The 23,192-nt window shown below is 42.4% G+C and overlaps 5 protein-coding genes and 1 non-coding gene across 7 annotated transcripts in view; 3 read left to right on the plus strand and 3 right to left on the minus strand.

Annotated features, from left to right (window-relative positions):
* Positions 1 to 4,963, plus strand: part of plxdc2b (plexin domain containing 2b) — an 81,948-nt gene extending 76,985 nt beyond the window's left edge. The window contains exon 14 of the mRNA XM_070986413.1: positions 1,033 to 4,963. Within this exon, the coding sequence (XP_070842514.1) occupies positions 1,033 to 1,152 (120 nt within the window). The 3' untranslated portion in view covers positions 1,153 to 4,963. The remainder of the gene's footprint in view (positions 1 to 1,032) is intronic.
* Positions 4,964 to 6,616: 1,653 nt separating this feature from the next.
* gimap4 (GTPase IMAP family member 4) lies at positions 6,617 to 10,896 on the minus strand. Of its 2 annotated transcripts, XM_070985502.1 has the most exons (3): positions 10,766 to 10,896; positions 9,356 to 10,126; positions 6,617 to 8,986 (listed from the first exon to the last, which is right to left on the minus strand). In XM_070985502.1, the coding sequence occupies exons 1-3, from the start codon at positions 10,794 to 10,796 to the stop codon at positions 8,982 to 8,984; spliced, it is 807 nt and encodes a 268-aa protein (XP_070841603.1). In that variant the 5' UTR covers positions 10,797 to 10,896; the 3' UTR covers positions 6,617 to 8,981. The 2 variants fall into 2 exon arrangements, with proteins under 2 accessions (XP_070841603.1, XP_070841602.1); XM_070985501.1 differs by lacking the exon at positions 6,617 to 8,986 and having other exon boundaries at positions 9,348 to 10,126.
* A 412-nt stretch (positions 10,897 to 11,308) lies between these two features.
* chmp4c (charged multivesicular body protein 4C) lies at positions 11,309 to 13,698 on the minus strand. The gene is made up of 5 exons (XM_070986308.1): positions 13,349 to 13,698; positions 12,669 to 12,846; positions 12,274 to 12,382; positions 11,966 to 12,092; positions 11,309 to 11,657 (listed from the first exon to the last, which is right to left on the minus strand). Exons 1-5 carry the CDS (start codon positions 13,569 to 13,571, stop codon positions 11,596 to 11,598), a joined length of 699 nt encoding a protein of 232 aa, XP_070842409.1. The 5' UTR covers positions 13,572 to 13,698; the 3' UTR covers positions 11,309 to 11,595.
* A 340-nt stretch (positions 13,699 to 14,038) lies between these two features.
* On the plus strand, positions 14,039 to 16,723 carry zfand1 (zinc finger, AN1-type domain 1). Its single transcript, XM_070985640.1, has 8 exons — positions 14,039 to 14,157; positions 14,701 to 14,743; positions 15,088 to 15,127; positions 15,229 to 15,356; positions 15,554 to 15,645; positions 15,815 to 15,933; positions 16,075 to 16,230; positions 16,499 to 16,723. Exons 1-8 carry the CDS (start codon positions 14,103 to 14,105, stop codon positions 16,673 to 16,675), a joined length of 810 nt encoding a protein of 269 aa, XP_070841741.1. The 5' UTR covers positions 14,039 to 14,102; the 3' UTR covers positions 16,676 to 16,723.
* A 771-nt stretch (positions 16,724 to 17,494) lies between these two features.
* Positions 17,495 to 17,567, minus strand: trnar-ccg (transfer RNA arginine (anticodon CCG)). The gene has a single exon. It is a non-coding gene; the product is annotated as a tRNA-Arg (tRNA).
* Positions 17,568 to 18,281: 714 nt separating this feature from the next.
* maf1b (MAF1 homolog, negative regulator of RNA polymerase III b) lies at positions 18,282 to 22,983 on the plus strand. The gene is made up of 8 exons (XM_070985641.1): positions 18,282 to 18,822; positions 19,185 to 19,273; positions 21,286 to 21,417; positions 21,520 to 21,682; positions 21,774 to 21,895; positions 22,002 to 22,121; positions 22,321 to 22,413; positions 22,540 to 22,983. Exons 2-8 carry the CDS (start codon positions 19,191 to 19,193, stop codon positions 22,562 to 22,564), a joined length of 738 nt encoding a protein of 245 aa, XP_070841742.1. The 5' UTR covers positions 18,282 to 18,822; positions 19,185 to 19,190; the 3' UTR covers positions 22,565 to 22,983.
* The last annotated feature ends 209 nt before the right edge of the window (positions 22,984 to 23,192 follow it).

A 23,192-nucleotide genomic window follows, 5' to 3' on the forward strand; every position in this document is an offset into this window, starting at 1 on the left:
GTTGTAGACCTGTAGGATGAGGATAGGATATAAGCTTCGGTAAAAAAAAGATGGACAGTTATCCCTTGACAGAATTTAGTTAAAATGTGAACAAAGCCTTTTGGTTTTAATAAGACCGATTTTGTCAAACCTTCACACATTCCAGTGTAATACTGAGAAAAGACAGAGTTGTACGACCGCACAACAACGCACCACATTCAGGACTCTGTACATTTTATCCTTCAACTCCTGCCTCATACATATGCATGGAGATTTTGCGAGGGGAATGATGAAACTTGGTGCACACAGTCTTTCTTAATAAATGAATGTGAATTCCCCCGAGGATGAGCAGGTGCTGTTTGCAGACTGTGGCACACTGAGCAGTGCTCAAGCGTCTTTTAAAACCAAAACTGCACATGTTCAAAGTTGTTCTCCTCGTCTGTATTACAAGGTCAGTATCAATCACAGGAACTCCCTGATGTGGATGTCTCTCTCTGAAGTGAGGCTCTGTCTTGGCATGCTGTACATCAGACAGCGAATTTATGTTTTTACAGGATGAGGAAGGTGATATTTTTATTATTGTCAACAAAGCTCATTAGAAACCAGCGTCAGTCTCTCGATACTTTCTGACTCCCCTACCCTGTTTCTGCTGAAGATGTAAGACTTAAAAAATGTTTATAGATATATAGTTTCCTTTTTAAAAAGGCTAAATAACTTCCTGAGACTGCTGAGCGCTGTAGCTTTTTGTAAATGTTACTCAAACACAAATAAAATCATGTATTTTCTGGGACTATTTTGTATATTTATATAGAGGCAGAGCATGATTTGTTACACCCTTTGAATTCAGACACTCAAATCAAACAGTGGAGGTTAAACATAGTGCACTATAAAGTGAATATGGCTGATTTGGGATACGAGAGGTTAAATATAGTGCACTCTATAGACAGTGGACACTGGCTGTCCTTAGGTCACAAAGATCAACCTCAGCCATAACCTTTAGATGACACTGTGATCTGTGACCTCACTCACGTCTTCTTCTGCCCGCCCTTGCAGAGACGCCCAAGCAGATGGCCGGCCATGAAGTTTCGCCGGGGCTCGGGTCACCCAGCCTATGCAGAGGTAGAGCCGGTGGGCCAGGAGAAGGAGGGCTTCATCGAGTCCGAGCAGTGCTGAGGGAGGGGGGGGCGCCTGCATCCCCGCAGCCCCCCTCCTGTACCGGCCCTCCTCCCTCCTGCTCCACAGGGACCTCTCACCAGGAACCTCCAGGATCTGCTTATCGGCGGAGGAGCTCAGCGTACACAATGACTCATTAAGACTGCGGAATCGGCCCCTTGAGCGCTACACGAGACTGGATAGAGCAGCCAACGACATGAGGAAGTGAGAAAACCCCGAAAACTGATCCAAGACTTGAACCCGTCGTTCAGCTCCTTTTGGCAAGGAACTGACCTACCGGGGACAGAGGGAGGGAACAGCATTGATGTCATCGACTCAGTCAGCGTTGGTTAAGTTTTGTACGGCTGTTATCGTGCCGCCATGGAGGGATTGTACAGCCTGACTGCCTAGACTGGGTACTGGTGTGTCTGAGGGGGTGAATTATACAATATATATTTTCAGAAACAACAGAGTATGTGAACAGAGATTTCCACTCTATTGTCGGTGGGGTTATACTGTATAGGCCTTTGTATATCCATCAGGTTTTTACTTCCTTTCCTTTTTCTTTCAGTATGTTGTTTTCACAGGGGTTGGCACATTTATCTGTATTGACCGCCGGTATTGCTTTTCAATACCACAGCAGGCTTGATTGACTTTTCCACTGCCCGCTCTGCACAGAGAGGCTGCAGCCGCGCGATATGACGCGAGCTGAACTCCTGTCACCGCGATTGATCGCGGCTCAGAGAAAAAGCTCTGAACTTTCAGCTTCGGCGTTGAAGTTTAGTTTGTGATGTTTGGCCGGTTTCATTTTCTGCAAATGAGGTGTAAGATGTCTTTTGTTCACTGGGAATATCTCAGTGGGTTTTATTTTTAATGGGTGATGGGCACACTCTTATCCTTCTCATTCTTTTGATTGGTTCTTTGATTGATTCCTTACATCATTGACACCATTTTATGTTGTTTTTTTTTTATTTTTAGTTTGCCTTGCCATTTTGTCCTGACTAGAGTTTGCACATTTTTTTTTCCCCATGCACATTTTATTTGCTCATTTGACATGCGGTACTAATGCAAAATGACAAGACAGGCGCTTGTGAGTGTGTATGCTGAATATATTTTCTAAAGTGTAAGTGATTCTCTGTGTGTGTATATTTGTGTGAATGCAAAAGAGAGCAGTTTACAGTAGTGATTGGATATCCACCTGCTTTATGGGTGCATATGTTCGAGCTGGCTCTGCACAGTTGATTCTTATTGATTGGAATCTGAGGTATGTGGATACAGTTTGTGTGAGCCACAAAACACACTGGTACTGGTGGTAGGAGTTTTCTTTGATTTTACAGTGTGGTTTTTTTTCCAAGATGTTGCCAGCACCTCTGTGTTTATGTTATGATTGGCTCATCCATGTCAACACATTAATGTATATACCAAGGCCAAAACATTTGCAGATTCAGGTAACTCATGGCAAACATTTGTAGTATAGCAGTATGGTACAAAAACGTTTTTTATTTTTTATGAGTGGCCTTTTTTTCTCTACTTTTTTACTTAAATGTGAATACTGTTCCAGTCATAACTGTCACTGATCAGTACACAAGGCTTCTAACTGAAAACATTCGCTCATTTCTACTCTTAGGTATCACTTCAAGACAAAATCATGTTTTTACACCAATGATTGTAGACACATTTTAGAGACATGGTCAATATCCTGGAATCCTACTGAAAAAATAAAACGTGCAATATTACACCCGTTCAGTTTGACACTGAAAACGCATAAAAATAACAATCATCTGGATTTTTTTTTTATTTCACACCTTGTCGTCATCACATTGAGACCAAAGACTAATCCGCATCTGTGTGAGATATATCTCCAAGTATTTACCTCAACCTGCCCGCAGCCTCAGCAGCCATAACACCATCCTGAACATACCAGTTTAATTGTAGCTATGGTGGTTTACTGGTTAGTAGGCAACCATTTCCAATATAAACCCGCAATACAAGCGATCTCTCTAAACCCCGCCCCCTAACGGCAATTGTCCAATCGTAGCTACGCAACCGTAACTAGACACGCCGTCAAGATTTGGATTTGTCCACCTTATTTTACAATTTAAATAATAGGCGGGTGGTGTCTCTTTATTTAGCCGTGCCAAAACCAAAATACAAGAGAAACAGTGTAAAGAATGGATTTATCAGTGTTTTTATCCGCTGTATCATGACCGTTAATCAAACGTTAGCATGTCCGGCTAACTAGCTTCTTCCTATAGTAGCAACTTCCAAGCCAAGAATCACGGCATTAATAGTGAATCAAAACAAAGACGGCGGCCTGTCAATATTCGGGATAGGAACCCGTTCCAAACTTGGGAAACGGGTTAAAGTCGTATCTATTATGCCGTAGACATTTTTTTATTCATTTATATGGTTATAGGAGGTTTGGGGGATTCTGAAAATACCGTCAGAATACCGGTAAGTTTTTTTTTCTTCAAATATTGCTGTTTCATTATGTTAGAGAAACGATGTTTATGTGGTGTTATGCTAATACAGGAGAGGCACAAACTCGGGCTAACATTACCCGAGATCGAGTTGCGTTTGCCACACCAGTCCGTTAGTCCTCTTTCTAAGAGCATGCAGTCCAAGCAAAATATTTTTCCTTAATCACAACAGTGTGTTAGCCTCTGCCTCGGACAGCTGTGTACATACATATACATACATATTTATGGCCACTTTTACATTATTCGTATTGTAAAACCAGTCAGCCGGAAACATTTAAAAGTCAGAAGCTAACGTTAGCTTTATTAGCTCGCTAGCTGAGGCTGATAAAGCCACAGTTGTCATTTGGCTTGAAATGAGAAACTTGATTTTGACCACCACTGCCTGAAGTCAAGGATCCATTGTTGCAAAAATAACTTTATTTCGATGTTAAATCTGCCGCCGTATCATTGTGAACTGACCGAGGTCAGAACGAGGTTCGACGTGCGTAGCAACAGTAACTAAGGGGGCGGGGCTTAGTGACGGTAAACGTCAATCATCTAAACACGACGTAAACATTCATCCTCTAAATACGTTAACACATCTCGCCGCCTACATACCCAAAGAGTCATGCGCAAATACCAAACTACGGACTCACTGGCTGTTTTAAACCTTCACACAGATCCGTCTTTACACTGAGTTCTGAGTACAAACCTGCTTTTCAAACCCTCTTTTATGACTCTTCATAACTCCTCTCCACAACAGGACACACAGAGGGTTAAGTTTAACAGGCTGATGGTTTTTTTTCATGCATACAGATTTTTTTTTCATTACTGTTAGCTTGAACCCTGTGGAGAAATTGCTCCTTGCAAGTGCTTGTAACATCTGCTTGTTGTACACTGCCACCTGAAACTGCAAGTGTTTTTATAACCACTGTTAAAATGCAGTCAGAGAAAAGGTGGCTGACGCTCGGATTCGTTTGTCTTAAACACGACCAGAAAAGCTGAAAACACTTTGATGTTGTCTCGCAGCAAAGGCTTCACTTGCTTCACTGGACTGGACTAATCACTTTCACTCCCACTGTCTTTAACAGTGTTATTTTAGATGACGAAAAGCAGCATAGTGGTGTTGTTGAGATAGGTTACTGCTGTGTGATATTATTTTGATCTCTGACTTATGGGTTGGATTGAGAGATGTTACGTCAGCGACGTTTGCCAGAGCTCGATATAAAGAAACAAGAACTGTGACCTTGTTTCTGTCTTATCATGACCCTCCATAGCACACAATGAGACTCAATCACACAGTATCATAGCTGTCTGTAATTTCTGTAACTGCTGTTGTTTTGATTACATTTGAAATAATAAACAATGTTGTTAAATACAAAGACATCCTCAGAATATCTCCATTGCTCTCCTACTGCTGTGTGCAACTGCTTGTCTTTCATTTAAGTGTACATTTGGCTGTATTCATAAGTACCATAGATGAGAAGGAGGGAATTTCATGTACAGCCACTTCCAGTGATCAGCATTCAGGCGTACACTCGAGGCCCAAATACAGGGAAACACTCAGCAGCTGGAAAACGGAGGCACTTACTGCATCACTGTGGCTTAAATGCCACCATAATTAATTTAAATATGCATGCCAAAACTTTAAATAAGATCTTGGCACAGGCTAATTTGGAGGGAAGCCAACATTTGACTGACAGAAGGCTGAACGCTTTCTGTCAGCGTTCATTCTGCAAGTCAGTCCCTTGACTGAAATCTTCCCACAGCTTCATGCAGCCCATTTCTGTATATTATAAAAAAAAAAAAAAAAAAAAAAAAAACTACTTTAAATCATCTGTACCGGCTCTGAAAGAGAGCATGGCAGTGAAAAATGCTGCCCGGTGTGTGTGAAATCCCTGGATCAGGTAGATAGTAGAACTGCCTTCCTGCAGATTGAGGAGATAGAGCTCCACAGCGGTACAGAGAAAACGCTGACTAAACAGGACAGCAAAGGGGAGCTCAGCAAGCTGGGAGGTACGAGGAAGGAGGAACATATTACTGACCGAGCCAGGCAGAACTTACAGACCTTTTAACCTAAGATTGGTTCAGCAGCACTAAGGACGAAGCTAGAATTAAACCTCTATAATGTGTGGCACTAGAACAGACTCAACAGCACAGTCAGAAGTAATGAAGTGTGCTACATGAACACAGGCGCCGCATAGTTTGCATATAAACAGTAGTAAGTGGGTGCTGGCACTCAGCTATGACATTCCCCAAATCAAATTAATGAATGTTGGCAAGGTCACACCAGAGCTGTGCATCATGTCACCATGATGTTTTACTGCCACCTGGTGGTCAAGCTGCAGAACTGCTGTCCATAAAGTAACAAACATAAGTGAGATGGCTCCATTCTGAGGCTGAACGCATCTGTTTTTATTACAAAAAACAATCTGATCCTTTGTGACAGCAGTTTATTTCCCATCTGTTTACTGAACAAGACCACCTACTCTCCTCATGTTCAGGCTGTTTGTTATGCCCGATTAGTGTGTGAGTGGAGACAATAAGCTGAGAAATCAGTTAGTTTGCAACCATTTTAAAAGCTGATTGTTTCTGTCCTTTTTTCAGCAAAAATGCCAAATATACTCAGGCTGCAGCTTAATTAGAAAAAATGGGAGCTTTTATTTGTTTTTTATGATATAAATTGAATATTTTTTGGACTGTTGGTGAGATGAACAACCGATTTGCAGACATCACCACGAGCACTGAGAAGTGATGCTGGTTTTATTAAAACATCTCATTGACTAAACAATGAAGAGACAAATCAAGAAAAGAATCTGCAGCTTAATCAATTACAAAAAGTGAAGTTGCAGCCTCGGTTACCTTATAGCTGTCTCTTCTGTTTGAGCCAGTAGCTTTCATTTTGGCTTGCAGTTACTGCCCGGGCATCTAAAATCACCCCAGACACATAATTTAACAAACTCTTTAGCGACAAATCCTCACAAGTCTTCACCTGTCAGATATTCAAGGAACAGGCTCCAGAGTTTGATCAAAATATACATTTATTTAGACCTAATAGAAAAACAACACAGTGCAGCTGTAGTTAAAATAAAGCCATTCCATCACAACAATCAACTGTGAGTGGTGTCAGTCAGTGGACATGTTGCAGGTCTACAAAGGTACAGCGAAGCTCAGAGAGACAACTCTGCTTTCATTAATTTCTTAAGAGTAACTGGATTCATGCGCTGAACTCAGACAGTAAATGAGTCACCGTTACAAACACTGCTGCAGAGGTGGGCTGTGTCAGGTTACATGTTTACCAGCAGTTTGTGTGCATGCTGCACATCTGCTGTATCCTGACCTTATTTTGTGCCTGATATTCTTTTTCAATTTACGTGCTTGACATTTTGTCATGATTTTAAGACTCCTTCACATGTTAAATAATTCAGCTGTTTTGCGACTGGTGCTACTGAAGTGACATTTACAACAGCAGCAGTGTTTGTAATTGTGAATATTTAAAGTACTTTTTCATAATATTGAGTCCTTTAGGGACCAGTGTACAGCAGGTCCCGTTTCCTGTCTCGTATTGTTGTGTTAAATGCCAACAAACGTCTGTATTTTCCCACATAGGGTGAAACAATCATAGAGCTGAGTTTACAGCATGAGGTTTGCTGAGATTATTAACATATTCATGCAAGACCGACAGCTGCTTTCAAGAAACAGATCTACAGTATTTACAGCAGTGCGAAAGGCTTTAAGTCAGTTTTAAATACTGGCTCTTGAGGCTTTGCTGGTTTTGGTGAGTGAAAACCAGCAGACGTGGGTCCTGAGAGCCAGGAGTGAGGAGTGATCTGTGACATATACATAATATTTAAGGCACTAATTTCCAACCAGGGTTCGTGAAACTCGCAGCTACTCTAGAAATGTTTTTAGTACCGGATTCACACCTACATTTCAGCAGGTAAACTAAAAGCAAACTAGTGAAGCTGAGTATAATTATGTGTGAAACGGCCTGCAGTGGAGGGATATGTTTAAGGCAAGGATTTATGACCTGTTTATGCTTTGTGCAGCTCGGCCAGCGTTATAATGGCGCCATAAACACAGACACACAAGCAACAGCACTGGAGTGATTAAACTGGATTGTTTTGGTGGTGCAACAGTGCCCGATTCATCTGGTGATCAGTGTGGCTAACAAAAGACGACTGAGCTATGAAGGGCCTACGAAAGAAAAAACAGGCACGCCTCCTCATGAAGATTTGAGGGTCTGTCCAGAGCAGCTGACTCTGCTGTTAGGCAGGGACATCTGTCCCCTGGAAGAGGAGCTACGTGACTCCCAGCTGGCTGCGAGTGCATCTGTGTGTGGAGGCTTTATAAGGTCGGCTGTGCAGCAGAAAGCACAAGCAGAGCTGCTTCTAACCATCATTTTTCTCACTGATTAATCTGCAGAATATTTTTGCAGTTAACTGATGAATCATTTGAGGTATAAAATGTCAAAGTAGTGAATGTTAAATGTCAAAAAAGAAGTGAAAAATACCCATAACAGTCTCCTAAAGCCAAATGACTTCTTTTCTGCTTGCTTTTGCTTGAACTAGTGAAAATTTGGCATTTTTGAAAATGATTTACACATTTAATTGATCATTAAGGCAGTTGCTGATTAATATTTCGACTCATCATCGCAGGTCTACACGGCGGCCCATCCTTGCCTCAAGCGTATCCCCCCGCCACAAAGTGATAAAAACATCTGACAGAACCATTTAAGGGAAACAAAATCAATTCTTTAAGGCAACAGACGAAAAATCAATAACAGCTGAAGTGCTTTTTAACTGTACAGTGAGAGTGTTATAAATGTTACAACATGAGTAAAGCATTTACAGTTTGGTCACAACAAATGGGAACTGTTAAAAAAGTAATTCCCTCAACAGCCATTAACAGAATATTATAGTAACATTTTACTAGTGCAGTTCTTCAACTGGTATGCACCTGAAAAAGGAGCGTCCAGTACACATTGGGTTGGATGTTACCTGCTTCCTCGTTTACATTAAATTAAATCCATCCCATCACACAACCTGCAAGACACTTACAAACCTACGAACATCTCGCTAACTCAAGTCCAAAATATCACTATATGTTAAAACAGGGCATTACATATGTTTTGACAGCAGGAAGAAAAGGCGTTTATGTGGCCTCTCATATCATCACAGTAAGAACATAAAGCATCGTAAAGAACGCTCACAGCTAAAACACGCGGTAACATGTCTGATTGAAAAAATAAATAAATCACACTGGCTTGTACATTCAGTAACATTTCTGTTGTTTACCCTTTTCTGTCTCGTCAAATAAGCAGCTTTGCCGTCGGTGCAGTCAGGCAGAGGCTGTTGTGCTTTAGACGGTCCATCGGCCGAGAGTGTCCTGTTAATCTAGAATCACAAAAACGCATTATTACCACAGCTGCATTTCACGGAAACACAAGCTTAATTCACATGGATTTAGCTCAGACCAAAAAAAGCTCTGACGCTGTGTAACGGTTTTACAAAGTGTTCCTGAGTCCATGTAGTAAAATCCTTTATCCGATCATGTGTTCACAAAGTGGTGAACCTCGCTCCATCCTCGCTTGTGAACAACTAAATTTCATGCACACCAGCCTGGCAAAAGAAACTGTAATCTCAAAGAAGACTAGCAAGCTTTAATTGTAATCTTTGATTAATGGAGGGGTCTTTCAAGGCACTCACAACATCCTAAAACCTCACTTTGACTTTCTCCTGAGCAAACACAGGCACATCACTCACTGGAAAGCGGCTCCACCTCCATGGCTTTAGACAAAGCCAGCCCAGAGTTCTGTTTGGGCCGTGCCCCCAGCTCCCGCACCTCCCTGGCTGGATTCTGATTCACATCCAGAGGTTTCTTCTCTTCCTCCACCTCCTCTGGGTTGTAGAAGCCCCCCTCCTCTGCCACCATCTTCTCCACTCTTTCCAGCAAGCGTCCCACCTGGGGATGCTCCCCGAATATGCAGTTGTTAATAACAAAGTACCTTCGCTTACACTTCTCCAGCACCCACTGCAGCTCCTTGCCCTCCCTGCGGATGTACCTCTCAATTGAAATGGTCCTCAACACCTCCGCCCAGCTGAAAACCACAATGGTGTGCTTCCACACACGCTCGCCGAAGAGGCTCACGTGCTCCTCGATGCGAGCCCGGTCCACCTCTGTGAACATGCCCACAGGGATGACGAGCAGGAAGGCGTGTGGACCTGGAGGGCAGAGAGAGGCTCCCCTCACTAGCTCCTGTTTGTAGGAGGATGGTGTATCCTGGGCGGAGAACCATCCCGGAGTGTCAACCACAGTCACCTGCCGCTCCTGCACCTCCGTCTGCCTCTTCACACAGAACTCAGCTGCTCGCTCCAAGCGAAACTCCTCTCGGCCCAGGATAGTGTTCCCGGTCAGGCTCTTCCCCGGCCACCTCCAGCCCAGCACCACCAGGCGGACTTCAGGCAGGCGGTTAGCTGCTTTGGCTGCAGCTGCCGCCTTTCTGGCTTCCTCCTCTGATCCAGAGATGTCTCCAGCTGCAGTCATTGAATAGATATATTTCAGTACTGGAGTAACTTATTAAAATCATGCAGACATTTCTGCAGTTGTGAATTTTCCACTGGTCAACTAATTGCTCAACTAACTTATAATTTCAGCTCCACTTACCTTAATATGCTCTGTAATTTATACCTTTTTCTATATCTTATTTAATATACTAAACGTATATGTCTAGCTTATTTTTATATGTTGTGAATGTAAATTATAAACATAATGATGTAAATAATACGCTTCAGCGAACCCATTTGGTTTATTTATATTGGGATTTTCTACTTTACCTAACTTTCACAAATAAAAGCTTTTGTCAAGTTAGCGCGCAGTGGCAGCGTAGCTTCCCAATTGATCAAGACATACTGCTAAAGTTAAAATATTTGTAGTTAAGTCGTAGTTAATAACAGTGTAAGAAGAACATGACAGTAGGTGAAATATTTCTAACCTCTTAACGTCATAACATATTACGTGTGAAACGTGTCACATCCCGGTCTGAGGGGAAATACAGTTAGCCTGGAGACAGTTTGCTAACTTTGCGCTAATTTTAATAGCCACGGAAACTCCTCATAGTAACTCGCAAGTTAACAACAAACAGTTTTAAAAACATAATGAAGTCACTGGCTCACCTGCCGTCTGAACTGGTCTATTCGCTTCCATATTGTCTTATTCCTGATCGTGGTTTTATTCAGGTATTGTTTGTCTTTGGGAGGCTAGTTAGCCGGACGAGGACTTCCTACCTGATGACAGAGGTGGCAAAGCTAACCGAAATGTAATGACGTAGGTTCCAGCTTCGTCTTTCAAAATAAAGGTCCGACAAAACGGATGCTACGTAACTACACGAAGTGATATTTTTGAAAGTTTATTACAAATGAGTAGCGGAAAGGTTCTTTAAAAATTACAGAACCCACCACTTGAAACTTGTAAAGAATATATAAATCACAAAAAGTCCACATTAACCCAAATATATGGCACACAGGACAAACACTACATGAATACAATAAAGACAATGCTATTAGACAATAGCGGTTTTATTGTTGAATGTTGATAAAGCAAAATATTTACAACATTGACGCAAAATCAGACTTTATTTACAGCTGTATGAAATATAATTAAGCATCGACTCGATGTGTCATAACTGTCTTCATTAGTCCTATGGAAATAGTGCATTCTGTACAGGCTAAGTAAGAGTGATTACTGTAAAGACAGAAAAGGTAAAGAAGACAAGTCTAAAATTCAGTTTGTCAGTTCCTTCACTTAAAAACTTCAATTCCTTGATAAATACGACCTGCAAAGTGGCATTAGAAGCCGATAAGCAAAAAGCTTATTTTAAAAATGATGCGATGCTCTTCATTTTCCCTAAAAACCTTCAAAATTAATACAAAAAGCTAAACAAAGAAAGAGATCTTTGCAGAATTTTTAGATTTGTTTCTCTTGGTGAGAGGCTGCCTTCATGCCATTAAGTTGCCCATGATGCCAGCATACGCATGTCGTCTTCTTCTTCAGCCCTTTTCTTGATTGCTGTGAAAAAGAAAGAAACGGTTAACACTGAATGGGTTAGAAAGTAAAAATTCTCTGTCATTTGTAGATTAATGACTAACTTCTCAACATAATCAGCATCAATCACATGCTTGTAGTTTTGGAGGTGACAGTTCAGTTTTGCTGCTCCTCGAACCACTTCGTAAAGTGACAAACTGTCAGTCTGCTATTCATTTCATTGCACATACAATGGTGACAGTGGTTCATACATGTTGACGTACATGCAGCAGCTTCCTGTGGCTACTACTTAAAATATAATCAGTATCAGGATTTTGCAGAGTTGCACTCACTTGCGCGCTGACTGGGCCGCGCTGAAGGCAGTTTGGAGCTGGGCACGGCGGGTAGTCCGCCCATGCTCCTCATGTTGTCCTCCAGCTCCTCCTGTTCCAGCTCTGCCAGCTCTGCCAGCAGCTCATCCTAACAAAACGCACAAGGCACACACAGGATTCAGACTTCTGTCAGGTGCTTTTTTTGTCCATTTTTACAGTAGTAGCAGATCAGGGAACAGATTAGCACACAAAAAGTACAGAGCGCGTTTCCAAATCTGTGATGTGTCAAGAGTAAATGACAGGATGGAGGAGGAAGGAAATGCATCAACCTCATCATATTCCTCGCCGAAAGGTCTGGAGATGGCCTCACTGATCTCTTGGGCCACATCCTGTTGCTCTGTGATGTCCTGCATCAGATCATCGATCTTGTCAACATCCCTGAAAAGATAAAAAATTAAACAACACTGTAAAGTCAAGTTTAATTTTTTTTTAATTACAGGGCCGCTAATGATTATTTGTCCTTTTCATTTGTTAATCTTTTTTTAAATAGATTTTTGAAATGACGTTTCCATTCAATAACTTCCAAAGGTGACAGTGTGATCATTTTAAATATATCAGATACTATTAGATCTCCAATCAAGAGCCAAAAAAAAAACCAATATCCAAAACACAGTCGTGCTGAATGGTGCCATATCTAAACTTGACACTTGTCCAGTGTTCCTACATGTTCTCGTGGACCTTCTTCATGGCCTTGGCAGCGAAGCCCATGTTCTTCAGGACCTCTGTGTTGGTGTGCGAGTTCTCCAAAGCTTCCCTCTGAAACTCGATGGTGGACAGCGTGCCATCGATCTGCGTGAGCTGCTGCTCCAAGCGCTTCTTCCTCTTCAAGGCCTGCAGGGCAGCTGATACAGAAAGGTCGCAGATTGATGGTGTGACTTACCTCCATCTGTCTATGAGGTATTCAGCGTTCACAAACAACAGATAAAAGGTTCCTCCCAATGGTTATTTTTAGTCTGAGGTGATTCAACGAGCACAAGGCTTCACATGAGAAAACACACTGATCTCTGTAGGTTCCTTTCAATGTCAGATTTAATGAAATACTTCACTTGTAACAAACCTCTTGTATTAGCTGCACACTACCTTAAGAGACGTACGTCTTACAGGTAAATATGTGTGGCCTTGAGTTTAGTTTAGCTCCTTCCTCCACCTCAAAGTGTTTTATCATCTTCAATCTCATTTTCTTATACTTTTAAGAAGTTTTACTATAATATTTCCCTTAAAACTTGGTAAACTTTGACTCTATCCAACCCGTTTTAAGCCATGGCGCACATAGGTAATAAAAGCCTCTAGCAAGGAAGTACAGGTGCACAGATAATTTAAGGCCAAGATAAAAATAAGAGGTACCCCGTTTGTTTTTTGTGCCGTGCTTCTTGGCTATCGTGATTTCTTGCTCTATCCTCTTCTCCAGGTAGTCTTGTTTCTTGGTGAGCATTTCCTCTGTTTCCCGGAGTTTGTGGATGGCCTCCTGGGGCGAAGGTCCGCCGCGCGACCGGTGGTGTTTGGACTTCGAGGAGCTCGAAGAGCTCGAGCCGGAGCTCCCCTTGAATAATTTCGTGATTTTGCTCATTTTTTAGCCGTTGTTGATGTCTGGAGTATAGACGAACTCCTCCAGGCTGTGTGGTTATACTGGCCTACTTCAAATTTTTTCGACGGGCGGGTGTGTTGCGGGCAGATTTTCCAGCTCGACGGCTTTGTCCTTTCAATTCAAACCAGTCAGTAAACGCACCTTTCGCCACACCTTTCATCATTACCTGCGTGACGTGGTGACACTTGACACCTCCCTCTTTTTTCACCCTAAGCTTTTTTTTAATCTCATGGTTGAACGTCTCTTGGTTGAAGTTAGATAATAAACTAATTCAGTTTTTTAATTATGTAATAAATTATATCAGATTTATTCTGTCAGAGGCGAACAGATACAAATATATACTTAAACCTGCATCTTAATTTAATCTAAACAGCCAACGGAACTCGGGGTGAAACCGAGAGAAATTAAAAAAAAAAAAAACAAGAACAGAAGAAGAAGAAAAAAATCTCGGTCACGTGACGTCATGTCTGGGGTCAAGGTTCATGTTGATGTCCGCAGACTCGCGGCTAGCTAATGGCTGAATTAGACATTGGAAAGCACTGTCAGATCGGTTCCTGCAATCAAAAAGGTCCGTGTCATCGCCACCCGAGTCGAAATAAGCAGATGTATTAAAGCTTGACATTATTCTGCCGTATTTGTTAATATGAACCACACCGAGCTTTCCTTTAGCGTGGTTAGCCTGTTAGCTAGCTAGCTGGTATCATTTGACTCTATATAACTGTTAGCTCGCTACATTAGCTCGCATGCCAACGCTAACTAGTTTTAATCATGGTCGGTGTTCAGTTATTATATCAAATAAAAACTTTCCAGTCTAAGTTATATCAAATAAAGAGTTTCGTATGTGAAACAGGTGTTTGTGGAGAAATTATGTTTGGCTCTCAGTTATGTCACTGGTAATGTAAGAGTTTCTGCCCAGATTCAAATGAGTTAGCATCACTGTATAACTGATGTCTCACGTTACTTATGTCTACCATTATTACATCTGCGACTTCAGCCAATAAGTTGTGTCTGATAGACAGATTTTGAGTTGGGAAACATTGAAGTGTTTGTGTTTTACAGCTTGTTGTTGAATTCAGCTCGGAGACTCACTGGATTTGCTTTGTTCTTCTAGATTTCCTTCCGTTTGTTTGTGATTGCTGCAGCGGTGTTTTCTGGTAAGAGTTCATTATCTCGTAATGTTTACGATTTTCCAAAATTAGAGGAAGTATTCAGATCCCGAACTTTAAGTAATGAAGTAGAAATACAACACCGTGTAAGTGCTCAACCTAAAGAAAGGCTAAGTTTTACTTTCATTTAAAAAATCCTATTTAGTAAAGTAATTGCTTGTAACTCTGGTCTAATCAGGCAAACGCAGAATAGGGAAGTAAAAGTACAAGGTTGCATAAGATAGAACTGGTCCAATGAAGCGCATCATAAATGTACTTTGATATGTTCACCTCTGATCAGTCCACATATGTTATTGTTGGTTAAACATTTATATTATTTTTGTCTCGTACAGCCTTGAACACAGAAGCAGAGAGGCACATTCGTGTTCAGAGGTATGTTTCTAATGTCTTTTTCTTTGATAAGATTACCACTGGGACATTTTTTCCTCTGTCCTGTCCTGGGTTGTTTTCATATTTCCTTTATCTTTTTTCAGGAGCCGGTGAAAAAGGAATCACGGTCTGTGGGTGGCAGCACAAGTCACCCATGCTCATTTCAGGACTGCAAGGGGAAAGAACTGCTGCCAGTAATATGTCCGCAGTGTGAAAAACATTTCTGTCTGGCGTAGGTTTACAGTTTTTTTTCCAGCAACATTTTTATTAAACAGCATAGCTTGTGTCGACCTGTACGACACATCTCACCTCGTAGGCTTCATACAGAAGAAGGAAAGGGGTTACAGCATTGTCCTCATTTTTTACAGTACATCATTATTTTATTTGTGAAACTGAAAGGGCCATATTTCTTTTGTTCTTGCCTTACAGCCATCGTCATCAAGATGATCACAAGTGTGAGAAGTTGGAGGTCCAAAAGCCTCGAATGGCAGCCACGAAAGAGCTGGTGCAGAAGATCGTTGGTTAGTTACTGTGCAGTTTGTATCTTGTTGCTCATTCCTTCTTTGTCCACATGGGATCAGTATTAAACAAAATGCTCTCGTCTTGTTATAACTGATGAGCATGTATTTGTGATCCTCAACCCACTTACATTTGGATTATGTGTGTTTTTACTCTCTTGTGATTACTCAGAGTCAAAGGATGGATCCAAAAGAAAAGGACGCAGAGGAGCTAAGAACAGTGCAACTGCAGCTAAGGTAGCTTTAATGAAACTGAAGCTGCACGCTGCAGGAGACAAGGGCCTGCCACAGGTAAAATCCAAGCTGTCTTGATTCTGTTCATAAATACTGATGTGAAAATAACTTTTCACATTGACATGATTACCTGCAGTATTCCTCTGTGTTTATTATTTTGTTCAACTATTCATTTCCTCTCATTTTTTGGCTTTCCAGACAGAAAGAACCTATTTTCAGGTATATCTTCCCAAAGAATCCAAAGAGTCGAGCCAGCCCATGTTCTTCTGCTCCAAATGGAGCGTGGGGAAAGTGGTGGATTTTGCAGCGTCTCTGGCCAGCCTCAAGAACAGCAATAACATACTGACAGCTAAGGTAACAGAAAGCAGGAGTCACTGATAATCACAAAGTTTACAGCTGCCACTGAATGAATCATCCTTTCTTTCCATTTAAAGGGTCACTTCTTTGATTTCTGCATGAACATAAAGAAATTCAATATTTTATGCATTTCTTACTCTGAGGTTTTCTTCCAAGTGTAACTGAATTGTAAACTCTCATTTAAATATTCCAGGGAAAAAGCATGACATAGTGTGTATTTCTCAAATAAGTCTTAACAGTGTTTCTCTGTGCTCTCTGTTTACAGAAACTGCGGCTGTGTCACCCTCTTACAGGCGAGGCTTTCCGGATGGACGACACCCTGCTCTCGCTGCTGGCTCACCCAGAAACCCCTCTGTACAATGGGGGTAATGTGATCCTGGAGTACCTGGACAATGAGTGCACAGGCCTGGAGGATGTTTCTGACTATATCCCACAGACCTGACAAACTGTTTGTGTTTCTATCATTAAAGTATTCTACTGATATTTTTAACTGGTTGGTTCTATTAAAATGTGGAAGCATTTGGCTAAAGGGAAACCATTTTTCAACCTGGACCCTATTTTCCCATGTTTTTGTGTCTAAGTGACTAATGGGGGCAACTGCTTTTGAAACTAGTCCATTATTGAGCGAGAGTGTTGCGGCCATGAAATGGCTGCAGTTTAATCTGTAGCACGATCAATGTACGTCCACTGTGAAATTATTCTGCTCCTTCATGCTGTTCACTGTTCAGTGCCTGATCTCCATATTGCTCCTCTCCCAATATTTTCGGTTCTAACTCTTAATAAGAGTTTATTTTGACCAAATCAGAACTGATGGTCATTGGAAAAGTGGAAAGGCAACCAAGAGATTTTTTGAGTTTCATGTTGTTCCCGTAAAGTTTGAATGAAGTGTGTTTTACGTTGAAAATAAGGAGAGCAATATAACGGCAGACGTGGAATAACAGTCTTAGCCTGTCAGTGGCAAAACTAAACAGTTTTAGTGGACATGCATTGAAAGTACATAAACTCCTTGAAGGATTAGATCGCAGCGTGTTTTACGGCTGCAGTGCATAATATTATTTCACATATTGTTATTGTTGTTAGTTGCTTAGACACAAAAACATGTTAGATAGCAGTGTCCAGGTAGAAAAGCTCCAACCTCCCTTGAACGTAACACAGCAACACCTTTACTCACAATCGAGTTGATGCAGTAGGTTAAGAGGGTGCTATATATTGTGGTTAGGATGTGCTGTTTTATAAAGCATGTGACCAAGTACGATTTATACGACCCAGGTGGGACTTGAACCCACAATCCCCAGCTCCGGAGGCTGATGCCTTATCCATTAGGCCACTGGGCCGATGCAAGATAACAAGCATTGCAGACGTTCAGTTTCACTTTCAGCAGGCGGTCGGATGACAAGGGACGACCAGAAAAGCACTAAAACTGGCTGCTGTTGCTTTGAAGGTGGATTTAATTTCGTCAGATCATCATGCTGCTGCAAGATGCTTAATGCTCCGGTAAGTTTTTAATGAATTCAGTCAGCAAATTTCGCGAAATGTAGTGAAGTGTACAGTATTTTACAATAACGAAAGATGAAATAAATTTGGGCCGTTTGGGCGTATTTTATGCAGAGCCAGAATGAGAATATTTGCATTAATACGTATTTTTAAAGGTTTGTTCCAAAATCCTAGTTGTCACATGCGACATTTAAACAGTAACAATAATGTTCGGCATCATAATTGAATAAGGATAATTTAACGGGCATGACGGCTCTCTGTTGGACGACTAATTCAACATGGTAGCAGCACAAAAGCGCAAAAAAATAAAATAAAACAAATGCAATATTTAAAAAAAAAAACAATGAAATCTATGATAGCCTAATAAAATATAAAGATAATCAAGAAATTTGACACAGCTGTAGATGCGGGACTGACGAAGGAAGTTTTAACCAATCACATTAGTCGTCAAGTATATATAGACAGATGAACTAGCCAATCACGAGGGGGCTCTGATAAAAGTGGGTGTGTATGTCTTCTCAGCGTATATAATGGAAAAGGGGCTGGGTTTGAGCGTACAGTAGATTCCGTTGTTTTCATGAGAATAGATGTGTTGCTGAGGTAGTCGACGATTTTCAGAACCCTTGAGCCATTTCGTTTAGTTATTAGACTAGGTAGCTCGTTAGTTTCTACTTTTCTGATCGAGTCGCTCCGAAAAAGGCGACTTGATTTGGCCAATACAAACCTTTTAGTAAAATCAGGTCGAAAGGGATGCCGCTGAAGACAGACTCCGACGGACGCCAGCAGTCTTTGGATTTAATCTCGTCGCATTTAATCGGGAAGAGCAGCTTTTCTATAAATTTAAAAGGCCTCAGAATAATTCATTCTCGACCGAGTGCTTTTGTAAGACGCTTAAGCTTGAGTGCGAATTAAAAGCTCAGCTGTGAATTGAAGACAGGAGCGTTAATAGCCAGCAAGCTAGCCGCTAACGTTAGCTGGTCAACAACAAAGCGGGGGTCGTTAATCTTTGGCGTCACCGAGGAACCAGTTCGGCGAAGAAGACGAGTGTCTGGTTTTGAACCAGCTGTTTTCTGCCTGCGCTGAAAATATTGCTCGGTAAGTGAATTGTGGCGTAATGTGGAAACAGGAAGACGATTTGTCAACTTCAATTGAACATGGTGGGGGAGGGGCAGCGGTCTGCAGAAAGGGGAAATTGTGTTTTGACTTAAGATTTACCCTCGCGGGGCGCTGTAGCCCGATCGTGCTAATTATTTATGTAACTAATTATATATGTACAGGGTTCATTAGCTTGTAAAAGCACTTAAGCTAAATTGTATTGAACAGCCAATCAGCGGTGCTGTGCTACGTGCGCGTGGTAACCATTGCTTCCGTTTTTATGTAAACTTCATGTTTTATAATGAGCGAGACACGTAGAGAAAAGTCTCCTAACGTGTGTGTTTGTTTATTGTTTGTCACAGACAGCCATGAAACTGTTGGAAAACTCCAGCTTTGAAGCCCTCAGCTCCCGGCTGTGTGTTGAAACAGGAGAGTCTCGCATTCTTGGCAGGTAAGGGTCGTCGCCTTAGCAACACAAGAACACCTGAGCCCACTGCTGTTGTATGTATATATAGTGACACTTCTACATGTGCTAACAGTCATCAGGGGACGAATTGACTCTTGGCAGACTTTTTGGGTGCATTATTTTCAGAGGCCTGTTCACTTCCTGTAGTTGAGGTGCTTTTGCACAGACACGTAGTAAACACACACCTCATCAGCCCTGGAGAGATGCATGCATGAGTCCCATCTTAAGGTGTGTTTGTGCAAATAGCTTTGCGGCTTGTATTTCAGAAGAGCAGACTTATTGGCTCAACAAGAAAATCGACTCTTAAGTGAAACTTCAAGCGTTGTGTTCATACCAAAGCCAGAGAAAGTAAAAGCCACTGTAGTGGATAAGCGCACTTCATGGACGCTGAAGTTCCCCTTATAGGGGAAAAATCATGCCTGGTGTGATGTCATCAAACAAGGATTGTCAGTGTATGAAAGGTGTGGTTGGTTCAGAGATCACTGACAGCGCTCATAAACGGTGGTAGTAGAGCAAACAGACACCTGCAGGCTGAAAGTCTGCTTTCAGAGCCTCCGCTCGAAGTTAATAGCCAACTAGCACTGCATGTTTTTGACTTTGCAGACTGTACAAGCGCTACAGTGTGTTTCAGGTTATGTAAGGCCTTCGGTTTTAGTGACAGTGGAGTTACATAAAGGGCAGTGGGTTGCAGAGCTGTGCAGGGTTTGAGCGTGGGCGGTGAAACCGAGCTTCTGTGCTGTCTGTGACCTAGAGTGACGCACGGCACGGTGTCCTCTCACACCACCACTCTGTGGTTATTTTGGAGGCTGTTGTGAAGTATGTTATCAGAGCGTATGTAGATGCACGCATAAACACATACCGCAGTGGTGCATGATAGCTGAGTGCTGCTGAAGCTGCCAAGGCTGCTGGTGTTTAGGCTGCTTAGTGGATTAGTGAGGCGGCCCATCATAGCAGCAGGACTCGCAAACTGCAGCCTTGGACTAAAAATGTACCCACCAGGCTTACAGGAGGGTTGTGGTATTTTCAGGAGATAAGCATTTGGTTTTACTAAATGTACGGGTTGAATTAAACAACTTTAAACAGTAATAATCAACTTTTTCTGTACCATTATTGATAAAAGTTACACAGAGCTCACTACTAAATACATTAAAACACATGCATTTTTTTGGTTTGAGCTGTGCGCAGATGTTAAGAGCTTGTTGCTGTTGTAGCTTCTTTAAAAACAGTCTGTTGGTGTTGATCCTCACACAGCTCCAGTGTCTGCCCTGTCATCTGGTTACCCACGGTGTTTTCACGGGCAGGTCAGCTGTGTTGCGTACGGAAAACCAGGCCAGTTATTTCCACTGTGGTGTCGCTGCCACCCAATGGTCCTATAATTAGGTTGGCAAGGACAGCGAGGGTCTCAGTAGTCTTAAGCTGCACAACCTTTTGCTCTTGCATAACACACTAGGTGGGAGGGGGCAAAACAAACAACTGCGCACCAGTCTGCTCCGCTCGCATATCAGCGTCTGACCCAGAAACATGAAAGAGCAAGCAGGAAATGTTAGCACCAGCTTGTTCTTGTCAGATGTTTGTGCAGATATGGCTCCCAGCGGAAAGACGAGGGCTGTGTGTCAAACAGAGGCGGGGCTGGGAGAGATCTTGCAGTCCACTTGTTTTGTACTCATTATGATCCTTTTAATTAGTTTACTTGTATTTTCCCAAAACAAAGACAGAGTGCACACTTAAAAAGAAACAGTAAAAGATCTGAATGGCAACGCAATAAAAAAAAAAGTTTAATCCGCATTACAGCTCGTTTTATTCTATTTAAATATTGTCCTATAGTGTTTATTTTTATTTGTTTACATCTGAGGAAGCAAGACTAAAACTGGTTCATATGCTTGATGTATTTGATGAAATGCTTTAAAAGTGTCCCTGATGTGTGTGTGTTGACCTCCTCTGGTGTTTGCAGCACACGAAAGTCACACATTTGATGCACTTTTGTTTCTGCTCTGCAGGATCGAGAGCTACTCCTGTAAGATGGCAGGGGATGACAAACATATGTTCAAGCAGTTCTGCCAGGAGGGGGAGCCACACGTCCTGGAGGCCCTCTCTCCCCCTCAGTCCACCAGCGCCACCAGCCCCTCACAGTGAGTACTGCAGTCCAGAGTTGTCAAGGACCTTATTGAGAATAGTTTGAAAATATAATGAAGCATTTCTCTGAATTTCCCTCTGTGTGTTTTGCTGTCCAGGCTGGGGAAGAGCATTGAGGACGGGGAGAACCCCCTGAGTGACAAGTGTTGCAGGAAGACCCTTTTCTACCTCATCACGACGCTCAACGAGTCCTTCAGGCCAGACTATGACTTCAGTGCGGCACGGGCTCACGAGTTCAGCCGAGAGCCCAGCCTCAACTGGGTTAGTGTGCTGTTCTGTGGCTGTTACAGAAAACTGTGACAACACAAAAAAGTCTTTGTCAGATAACTGTGAGACTGTGGTTTCTCTCCAGGTGGCGAACGCAGTAAACGGCAGCTTGTTCTCAGCTGTGGGAGGGGAATTCAACTCTCTGGGACCGGAGCTGTGGAGCGCCATCGATCAGGAGATCAACCTGCAGGGCTGTGACATCTACAGGTAGGCGTACACGTAAACAAACACGCGGGTGTGTGTTATTTATGCTTCTGAAAATTGGTGTCGAGGTATGTCGAGGTTTTCAACTTGATGTCTTATTTGTTCGCAGCTACAACCCTGATCTGGACTCGGACCCTTTTGGTGAAGAGGGGAGCCTCTGGTCCTTCAACTACTTCTTCTACAACAAGAAGCTGAAGAGGATTGTATTCTTCACATGTCGCTCAGTCAGGTCAGCACAGAGACATTCAGGCTGTATAGAGTAGAGATGAATGCTTAGTTAATTAATCGCTATGGGGGACATTTCTGCTTTACCAGCGAGATAACATTAAATCACCACAGCCTTCATTTCCACACACAAATAACGGAAACACTCAGATGACAGAAAGGTCGAATCCAACAAAAGTTGTGTGAATCTTTGACACCTGCAGCGTCTTGAGTGGCTACGGCCGCGACTGTCTCGACAACGAGCTGGACATGGAGCTGGAGGACGAGGAGGAGATGGACGGCTTCACCGAGGACAGGTTAGTGTCCTTACCCTCCGGTGGTTTTCAGTGATTGGATGTGGCTTCTAATGCAAAGGATGCAGGATGTGTTTTGTGTGTGCGATGAAACGAATCTGCATTAATGTGTTTCTCCTCTCGTGCCAGGTTCCCCAGAGCTCTGTGCGTGTGAATGTCCCCGATGGACGCGCCTCGGCCAAAGAATATCTAGGCTTTTCCTCCTCTCCTCCAGTTCTTCGCCCCATCTACTTTTTCCTTTTTGGTTTGTTTTTTGGGATTTTGCTCGTCCAAAGCCATTTTCACTCATTACACTAGTGCATGTTTGAAGGCTTCTCTTCTGCTGGCAGTGAACTGTGTGCCGTGAGGCGTTGGGACATTTTTTTTTGAGACCCCACGGTAACATCCTCCAGTGTGTTTTCTTTTCTTTTCTTTTTTTTTGACCGTAAGCTCCAAACAAACAAGCACACACAGACTTCTCCACACCTGCCACATTTCCAGAGAGACCACGGACGCTCAAATAGAAGGTCTTGTTGTGGATGAGTGGCCGAAAAAGACTGCAAGGGAGCGGAGTTTCTTGCAAATGATGTCAAAGAGGAGTCCAGATAACACCAGCAACAATGAGAACTGAGATTTCTGATAACCCGGGGAGGGGGCTGCACTGGGTCCGCCAAAACCCAGCTAAGACTGACTCACTGATCGGCTAAGAAACTCCCTTTTCGTTCATTGTTTGCTCTTTTTATGTGTTGCTTTTTATGTGCGACAGTGACGTTACTGTGAGACAGTTTTTAGCACTGAGTTTG

The sequence above is a fragment of the Chaetodon trifascialis genome, chromosome 18, assembly GCF_039877785.1.
Source record: "Chaetodon trifascialis isolate fChaTrf1 chromosome 18, fChaTrf1.hap1, whole genome shotgun sequence".
NCBI lineage: Eukaryota > Metazoa > Chordata > Actinopteri > Chaetodontiformes > Chaetodontidae > Chaetodon > Chaetodon trifascialis.

Bases quoted from the DNA above. Each gene is read 5' to 3' on its own strand.
- gimap4 (XM_070985501.1), bottom strand. From the start codon at position 10,796: ATGGAAGCGAATAGACCAGTTCAGACGGCAG. The intron at 10,127-10,765 runs GTGAGCCAGTGA...CAATGACTGCAG, and splicing joins TAGACCAGTTCAGACGGCAG to CTGGAGACATCTCTGGATCA.
- chmp4c (XM_070986308.1), bottom strand. From the start codon at position 13,571: ATGAGCAAAATCACGAAATTATTCAAGGGGAGCTCCGGCTCGAGCTCT. The intron at 12,847-13,348 runs GTACCTCTTATT...TTTCTGTATCAG, and splicing joins CGGCACAAAAAACAAACGGG to CTGCCCTGCAGGCCTTGAAG. The intron at 11,658-11,965 runs GTGAGTGCAACT...TCTTTTTCACAG, and splicing joins GCGGCCCAGTCAGCGCGCAA to CAATCAAGAAAAGGGCTGAA.
- zfand1 (XM_070985640.1), top strand. From the start codon at position 14,103: ATGGCTGAATTAGACATTGGAAAGCACTGTCAGATCGGTTCCTGCAAT. The intron at 14,744-15,087 runs GTAAGAGTTCAT...TGTCTCGTACAG, and splicing joins TGCTGCAGCGGTGTTTTCTG to CCTTGAACACAGAAGCAGAG. The intron at 15,646-15,814 runs GTTAGTTACTGT...GTGATTACTCAG, and splicing joins GCTGGTGCAGAAGATCGTTG to AGTCAAAGGATGGATCCAAA.
- maf1b (XM_070985641.1), top strand. From the start codon at position 19,191: ATGAAACTGTTGGAAAACTCCAGCTTTGAAGCCCTCAGCTCCCGGCTG. The intron at 21,896-22,001 runs GTAGGCGTACAC...ATTTGTTCGCAG, and splicing joins CAGGGCTGTGACATCTACAG to CTACAACCCTGATCTGGACT. The intron at 22,122-22,320 runs GTCAGCACAGAG...TGACACCTGCAG, and splicing joins TTCACATGTCGCTCAGTCAG to CGTCTTGAGTGGCTACGGCC.